General features: G+C 41.8%; 1 protein-coding gene across 1 annotated transcript; it reads left to right on the top strand.

The window, feature by feature from the left end:
- Window positions 1–811: 811 nt before the first annotated feature.
- Window positions 812–7,576, top strand: DEFB125 (defensin beta 125). Its single transcript, NM_001129974.1, is given in 2 exon segments — window positions 812–901; window positions 6,886–7,576. Coding segments are annotated over 2 exon segments (444 nt in total). The 5' UTR covers window positions 812–846; the 3' UTR covers window positions 7,275–7,576.
- Window positions 7,577–9,145: the final 1,569 nt, after the last annotated feature.

Here is a 9,145-nt window from a genome sequence, read left to right as displayed (position 1 = left end):
CCAAACTAAATGTAGCTTTAACTCAACTGCTGTCACCACACCAGCAAGATCTTTTGTAAATATAAGTAAGACTACTCTAAAATTTATATTTAATGGCAAAGGAACTGAGAGACCTACAACAACTTTTAGAAAGAAGAATAAAGCTACACTATCTCAAGACAGCTACAGGGTTCAAGAGAGTGTTCTTTTGGCAGAGGAATAGGTACATAATCCAAAGATCAGAACAGAGAACCAAGTACAGCCAACGAATTTTTGACAAACCTGCCAAAACAATTTAGTGGAGGAAGGATAGTACTCTCAACAAAAGGTTACTGCAAAATAGATATCCACAGTAGAAAAAAAAAAATCCATTCCAACTAAACTTCACATCTTATACAAAAATTAACAGGAAATGGATTAGAACAACCACTCAGAGAGAAAGGAGGGTAGTCTACTGGATGTCATAAGCTTATCGGTCCAAAATAAGTAAGATCTTGATATAGCATTCTGCTGTCCTGGTATTTACACAGTGTTGCAGACCGAGAGAGAAGTGGTTGGACCCTGCCAGGGTTAAGGAGGACTTTTGAGAGGAATTGTTTCTTTCCATCAGACCCTACGCATCCTCAGGATTATAACTCATTTCATAAGGCCTCAGTTTCCTCTAACAGTTTCTAGAACGGAACATTATTTTGTCATGCACACTCAGTGGTGCAAGTTAATTGTCTGGTGTTCTGGGTGGCATAGCATTCTCCCCTTCTTTGGTTCATCACCCATGATAGGCCAGTAGAGGTGACCACTCCAGGAAAGGAGTCCAAGCAAAGTGCTCTATATCCCTCAGGACACAGAGCTGCTTCTCTCCCAGAAGCCATGAATCTCCTGCTGACCTTCATGATATGTGGGTTACTAACTCTGGTGACCAAAGGTAATGGAACCCTACACAGAAGGGATGATGGAAGTAGGATGAGTTGTTGATCCTCAGCTCCCAGGTGTCTTGAGGGGGAAAGGGGGTCCACAGGGGAAGCCTAGGGCCAATAAAGAGCAGCAGAAATGCTCTTATGATAGCAGCTCCATGTCCCTCCTCTCTAAGAATCTTCTAGAGGCACCTATCAAACTCAGGTGTCTTCTGAAACATTTCTCCAAAGGTAAGAATTCCCTCAGTCCTCTGAGTAGCCCCCCTCCCTCTCTCTCTGTGTGTCTCTATAAGTGATCACTGTTAACTGAGCCTCGCTTTGCTCCTATTTTGATAATGTCACTGTTGCACCCATTTTATTGTTGTGTCCTATTTGTCCAACTCTTACAACCATCTTGAATTCTCTTTTGTCATGAAAGTACTTTCAAGGGAGACCCTCCTTTTTTATGCTCTGAGGTATGGTGAATGAGTTCATCACACTTGCAGAACTGGCTTTTTTTTTGGGGGGGGGTGGTTTTCTTAGGGCCGCACCTATGGCATATGGAGGTTCCTAGGCCAGGGGTCAAATCAGAGCTGCAGCTGCGGGCCTACGCCACAGCAACAGCAACACAGGATCTGAGCCTCATCTGTGACCTACAGCACAGCTCAGCACAACACCGGATCCTTAACCCACTGAGCAAGGCCAGGGATCGAACCCGAGTTCTCATAGATACCAGTCGGGTTTATTAGCCACAATGGGAACTCCTGCAGAGCTGTCTTGAGAAAGTTAACACAAGTTTGAGTTAGAAGTAGGGATAAGCTGAGACAGTGAAAATACAAGTGACCAATAGGGAGAGTCTGACAATAGATCTATGAGTGAGTTAACTTCCCCCCCTTTTTAAAAAAATAATGCTACTTTGGAAAGTGATCTACTCTTTTGGAAAAATAATACTTGCAATAGATTTAAATTTTTTGTATGAGTTTAAGGGAAAATACTGTCCTATGTGGGATAACATTTCTTGAATCTTCCCTTTCAGAATCTCTGAATTAATCAGTCAATCAAGTACTCATACCAACTAGTTTTTCATCCTAGAAGATCCAGATATTTATATGTCCTAGATTTAAAAAAACCCTACAGATTCTTCTGCAATGTACTAGCCATATATTTCAGAGACTTCTTATCAATGCACGAAACTACTTAAACATTTTTAATGTATACATAGAAGGTATGGTGTTTGTGTGTGAATTTCCCTTCTTAATGAAATTGGTCTGTTAAGCCGGAAAACCAGTCATTGATTATCAGAAACCATTCAGGGAAGAAAATTAGTAAATAAATGTATGTGTTTCCAATTATGGCCACACACAGACATAGACATGCTTTGAAATTTAACTATTTAATATTTTGAGTGTATTTTTGTGTCTTCAAGTGAGATAGCATCTGATGGTTTTCTAAATAAACTTTTTACCAAGCCAAGCCACCCATCAGTGGACTGATGCCAATGGCTGTATTTAATTTCATGCAAACTGATGCCCAATCTGGTTTTTTGTTTGTTTGTTTGTTTGTTCATTTTCACAGAGAATTCACACATGGGATAATGTTCTGGCTAGATAGCTTATGTGCCTGAACTGGTACCATGGTTACTCATATTTTTTAGATTTTTATAATTTTGAGATTTTGGTGAAGGAGGGCATAAGGCCTAATGACATCACGATTCCAGCCAGAATGAGGAGCTTTGAAATAAATGACTGCTGTCATTCTACAAACAACACATTCAGTTATTGATCATTTCTGGTCACCATCATTGTATTGCTTAAGCCATATTCTTGGAATTATCTTTCACATGCTAAGCTCTGACATCCATATCTCTCAGGATGTCTATTACATCTACCTACCAACTCTGTCCAGAACCAACTGATCTCACCACCTCCACTGCCACTTCTCTGATTTAAGTCATTATCAGCTCTCACCTATCGCTTCCATAGCTTCCTCACAGGCCTCCTGCAGTCTAGTGTCAAGATGGAACAGAGTGTGATCCACTCACACTGGAAGTCAGACCATGTACCTCTTCCGCTCAAATTGCTGCAATGGCCCCCTCTTCACTCAGAACAATAACCAGGATTCTTACAGTGGCCCACCAGCCCCTCCAGGATCTGGCACCTATGACTTCTCTCACTTCATCTCCCACTACTCTAGTCCTTGCTCACTTTACCAAAGTCACACTGGCCTCAGGGACCTTCCTCAAACACACCAGACTTGCTCAACCTACAGACATTTTGTTTCCTCTGCTTAGAAGGCATTTGCCCACATACCGGGCATGGCTAATTCCTTCACACCTTCAAGTCATTGCTTAATTGCCACCTTCTCTCAAGGCCTATGCTAATTGCAGCTTAAGAAATTGTAATCTGACCCCATGACCCTCCAAATAGACACTTAAATCTATTCTTTCTTATTTCTGCAAACCACTTAACATCCTCTCACATACTGGGTAATTTCCTTGTTTTTAATGATTTGTCTTCACCTGCTAGAAAGTCAGCTCCAGGTGATTTTGTCTGCCTGATTCACATGTGTGCCCCAGGGTCCTAGAATAGAGTCTGTACCCAAATGAGGGGTCAGTCCTCTGTTGAATGAGGAGCTGTTTTTGAATTTTTAACCCTGGAGGGAATAGTTGAAAAGGACTAGTAATCAGAGTTCCCGATGTGGCACAGTGGAAATGAGTCCAACTAGGAACCATGAGGTTGCGGGTTCGACCCCTGGCCTTGCTCAGTGTGTTGAAGATCCGGCATTGCTGTGAGCTGTGGTGTGGGTTGCAGACGGGGCTAGGATCTGGCGTTGCTGTGGCTGTGGCGTAGGCCAGTGGCTACAGCTCCGACTAGACCTGATTAGATTATTAGAAGTAATCTTTGTAGCAATGAGGAGCCAGGAAACTTGTTACACTTTGTCCAGGACCAAAGAAGGCAAATGTCTCCACTTGACACATACAACAAATTCAAGCAGGGCAAAATAAATAGGAGCCAGTAAAATTATAAAAGAATGAATCATTGGGAAAAGGATAAAGTCAACATATCTCAGAGAGGGAAATAGGAGCAAAATCATTGTGGTACTTTATATGTCAACCCATGAAAGATGCTTTTCAAACTTCATCAAATGAAATGTAAAAAGGGTTGTTTTGAGAATTACTTCCTCATACATCCGGGGCTCGCTCCAACAGACAGCCTTTTCACTAGCTGCTTCCTCTGCCTAGCATACTCAAACCTTGGTGCATCTTAGGCAGTTGGTTGAAAAAGATGGTCATGTAGTTGCTTAATAAATGATCATACAGTAGAACAGACTATTTTCACACCCTTGCCCCTCCAATGAATTATTATGTTGCTTAGAATCCCTCTGTGTTTCTTGTATTTCTGTGTTTCCCACTCTCCTAGATGACTATTTTTGCACTGACTTTTCTTTCTCTTCAGTTCTCCTGTTCCACTCCTGAAATTGACCCTTCCTCCCTGCTTACGACTTTACCCTAACCTCAAGATTTAACATTTCAGATAGAAAGGTTTCTTTTTACTGCTGCCGACACTTGTTCCATTTTGGCTTTGCGGCCACCTTCTCTTTCCCTCTTGACCAGCTAAGGAAGCACGCCTTCTCCATCTCAGTCAAATGCCTGATGTGATCTCCACACTTGTCCCTTTATCAAGGACTATGGCCTTCTTTTGCCTCATTTCCCTCTTCTATGTTAGTCTCTCCATTTCTATCTGGTTCTTAATTATTTGCAAACATGCTCTCTTATTTCCCAGTCTTCAAAACAAGCCTGAAAAGTCCCCCCTCAACACCATACTGTCCTCCAAGGACTTCCTTATTTCTCTTCTCTCCTTCACAGCTAAACTTCCAAAGAGTTTGGTCTCCAGGTGCGCTTTCCCCTTCATCTCTCATTCACCTTTCAACCATTTCACTTCTGTTTCGTTGCTTCCTACCACTCTGAAGATTACCCAGTGGCACTCATCATGTTAAATACAATGGAAGCTCCTACCCATGTCCACGTGTTCCTTTAAGAAATGTTTTCTGGGAGTTCCCATCGTGGAGCAGTGGTTAACGAATCCAACTAGGAACCATGAGGTTGCGGGTTCGATCCCTGCCCTTGCCCAGTGGGTTAAGGATCCGGCGTTGCCATGAGCTGTGGTGTAGGTTGCAGACACGGCTCGGATCCCTCGTTACTGTGGCTCTGGCATAGGCTGGCAGCTACAGCTCCGACTAGACCCCTAGCCTGGGAACCTCCATATGCCGTGGGAGCAGCCCAAAGCAATAGCAAAAAGACAAAAAAAAAGAAAAAAGAAAAGAAAAGAAATGTTTTCCTCACATACACAGTCTAGTCACACCTGATACAACTTTCCTTGTATCCCTTTTGCATTTGCCATATTCATGCACACCAGTCTGACCTGCAACTGGTGGTCCCCCTGAAGCAGGGTTGATTCCTTGCAAATCAACCCTGTACAGAGCAATCCAGAAATGACATAGAGTAATCAGCTCACTTGGGGTCATCTATCAACTTCTGGCTGGATGGATGCCGGCTAAATATTCCAGCCCCTCTGACCTTCAAGAAGGGTAATGGGACACTTGTCAAAGCCATGCACTGATGCCAGGGTTCCCCATGGGAGCCTGCTCTAGTCAACCAGTGTGGTAATTAACTGGATATCTCACCTCTTTTTGGCTCTTCCCTAACCTCCCTGTTTCCAAACTGATTTGGGATGTGGGCATGAGGAATGCCTCCCCACGCATTGATCATATAGCACTCAACATTTCCCCCAAGGTCTGCTTTTGGGGAAACTACTCTAATTCTCTAGTGTCTCATTCTTCTCTTTTGGTCTAATGTATCTGGCTGTTCCTTCTAAGCACTACCTGAACTCTCAATATTGACACTCACCAGAATTTAATAATGCCCCCCTTTTATCTGATATTATTCCAACTCTCATTGTACACCATCTATAACTAACTATAGTTTTAAATACTACCCATAAGCAATGATTTCACAATTTCTATCTAGAGCCCAAACTTATCTACTGGGTTCCTACAGGTATTCCCACTGCCCTCTTGACATCTGAAGTTTATGTTATATGCCTCAAAACAAGTTCTTATAGCCAGCTTTTCTCCTTCCCTCCAAATCTTATTCTGTTCTATGAATGGCAAGTATCACTAATCTCCCCATCTCGGCTTAGAAATGTAGACCCATATCTGGATTTCTCCATCTTTTGCTGACCTTATATTAGAATGGTCCACGTCTTAGATCTGACCTCTTCTCTCCACAGCTCTCATAGCCCCAGTTCCAGCCACCCTTATATTTCACTTGGCCAAAGCCGCACATGTGTTTCCTGGATCCTATTCCTCATTTCTCTTTATCTAATGTCTGTGTGAATTTCTAGGTAAATGCCTAACACATAAATAGATTAGCTCATACAATGTTTTGAAATGAATAAAAATGCTCAGTAATGGCCTCAAACCACTCAGTGATGGCATCACTCCTGGAAGCTCATCTGGTCTCAGGCTCCTTTGCTCTTTGCACTTGCTCTTCAGACTTTCCAGCCTTCTCCAGATAGCTTAAAGACACGCTGCACTGTCTCAACACTGGAACTAAGCATTTGCCAGTCCCTTCCTGAAGTAATCTTTGCCTCCTCCATACCCTGTGGCTTCCTTTCGTCCTTCTTGCCTTGCCTTGATTTAAATATCAGCTTTAAGTATGTCTACCATCTCTGTCTCTTTCTCTTCCTCTCCCACTTCCTTCTCCTCAGATCTCTCTTTTGGTCCCCTCTCGTTCTCTCTCTACACCTCCATGGCCCCAGCAATTTCCTTATTGGCACGTGTCACAGGTCTAAATACACACTGTCAGTTTTTTTCTCTGTCTCTCCATATAGCTTGTAGCATTTGTTATCCTATCCCTTTAGATGGCAGTATTAGTAATTGCTGTCAAATTTTTGAATTAATGTTTACCCTGTGGTTGCTAGAGTTTAACAATTGCCTGCTTGTTTGTTCCCTGAAGCTGGCTGGAATGTTGAAAGATGCTGGAGTTATAACATAGGACACTGCAGAAGACGATGTTTACATCTTGAAAGGTACAAGCATCTTTGTATGAACAAGCGAGCATGCTGCATTCCCCTAAGCAGTGATGATCCCTACACTCAATGGCCACTACCTCCCGAAGATCAAACTGTTGGAATGAAAACTCCATATTTTCGTCCTGTTTCCCCTGGATCTGAGTTGGATGATCAGATAACAATTACGATAACTGTGGATCAAGAAAGCACAGGAACTGAGCAGGATATTGAGGGGACAGCAATTTCTTTCCAGGCTTCAACCCCTATTCCTGAGAACATTGAAGATACAAAGTTTTCTGATAAGGCTAATACACTAAATCTACATAAGCTTTAGGACTATTATCCAGGGAGCCTGATCTACTGATATTTTTCACTGGGGTCAGTTCTATCAGAGATTAGATGACATGGAAATGGATATGATGCTACTGTCAAGTCAAGAACCAAGCGAGTTCCTTTACAATTAGTAATGTGTAGAGAGAAGTGTATAGAAGATACAGGGATTCTTTTATTGGGCCGAAGTTCTTTTTCTGTTTTCCTCTAATATACTAATATATATGTGCTAGCATTTGGTCTCAGGTGATATTTGTGCATCTGTCTTTTTCCGTAGTAAATAAATAAATACCACATTTTGGAGCCGCCTCTGTAGTTGAGACAAAGATTTTAATTTTAGGAATACCTGAACCACACTATCACATATGATAGTATATATGCTGTATAGAGTAGAACCTATGAAGTCACATAAAAAGTTCCAAATAGGATTACCCTTCATGGTGCAGTGGTTAACGAATCCGACTAGGAATCATGAGATTGCAGGTTCAATCCCTGGCCTCACTGCTCAGTGGGTCAAGGATCCGGCGTTGCAGTGAGCTGTGGTATGGGTCGCAGATGCTGCTTGGATCCTGCGTTGCTGTGGCTATGGTGTAGGCCAGCAGCTATAGCTCTGATTAGACCCCTAGCCTGGGAACCTCCATATGCCATGGGTGTGGTCCTAGAAAAGCCAAAAAGAAACAAAAGTTCCAAATAAATTCTCCTTTTCCTGTCCCTCTGCCCTCACCAACTTTCATTGTCATTGTCTGACTTTAAATCCCTGTTTGGATGGTGAGGTCAAATTTTGTTCAATAACTTCAACCCAAAACAAATGCAGTTATATTGGCACTCTCCCTCATTCACCTCAAACACTGACTTCACTAGATAGAGGTGCAAGTGGGACTTGCCTTGCAAGCACATCAGATTAAATTAGAGCTACATCACTCGTTCTACTTCTCTTTCCAATGCTCTTTACAGTCAAAAGTCTACTGAGACCTTGCTCACCTCTCCAGATCTTCCTTTTGTTCATGAATCCGAATTGTGTGTAGGTTATCTATGCTTTGTGTGCCTCTTTGCATGTGAGTGCTATTTGTATGGTAATGATGGATCAGTGACTTTACGCGTTGATATCCTAGAGAAGCAGTTATTTGCAATGTTTTCCTCTAAGAGTTTTATAGTGTCTGGTCTTATATCTAGGAATTTAATCCATTTTAAGTTTATTTTTGTGTATGGTGTTAGGGAGTGTTCTAATTTTATTTTTTTACATGTGGCTGTCCAGTTTTCCTAGCACCACTTATTGAACAGGCTGTCTTTTCTCCATTGTATATCCCTGCCTCCTTTGTCATAGATTAGTTGGCTGTAGGGGCGTGAGTTTAATTCTGGGCTTTCTATTCTGTTCCACTGATCTATATTTCTATCTTTGTGTCAGTACCATATGGTTTTGATGATTGTTGCTTTGTGGTGTAGTCTAAAGTCAGGGAGCCTGATTCCTCCAGCTCCATTTTTCTTTTTCAGGATATCTTTGGCTATTCTGGGTCTTTTGTGCTTCCAAATAAACTTTAAAATATTTTGTTCAAGTTCTGTGAAAAATGTCCTGGGTAATTTGATAGGGATTGCATTGAATCTGTAGATTGCCTTGCATAGTATAGTCATTTTGATAGTATTAACTGTTCCAATCCAAGAGCATGGTATGTCTTTCCATCTATTTGTGTCATCTTTGATTTCTTTCATCAGTGGCTTATAGTTTTCCGAGTACAGGTTTTTGTCTCTTTAGGTAGGTTTACTCCTGGGTATTTTATTCTTTTGGATGCAATGGTAAATGGGATTGCTTCCCTAATTTCTCTTTCTGATCTTTCATTGTTAGCATATAGAAATGCCATCGATTTCTGTGTGTTAATT

This window comes from Sus scrofa, chromosome 17 (genome assembly GCF_054392235.1).
Source record: "Sus scrofa isolate SSC_HxYL_T2T_F1_AM1 chromosome 17, Sscrofa_HxYL_maternal_Yorkshire_Landrace_v2.0, whole genome shotgun sequence".
NCBI classification, from domain to species: domain Eukaryota; kingdom Metazoa; phylum Chordata; class Mammalia; order Artiodactyla; family Suidae; genus Sus; species Sus scrofa.
The sequence above is the reverse complement of the archived record's forward strand: the minus strand, read 5'-3'. Positions and strand labels throughout refer to the sequence as shown.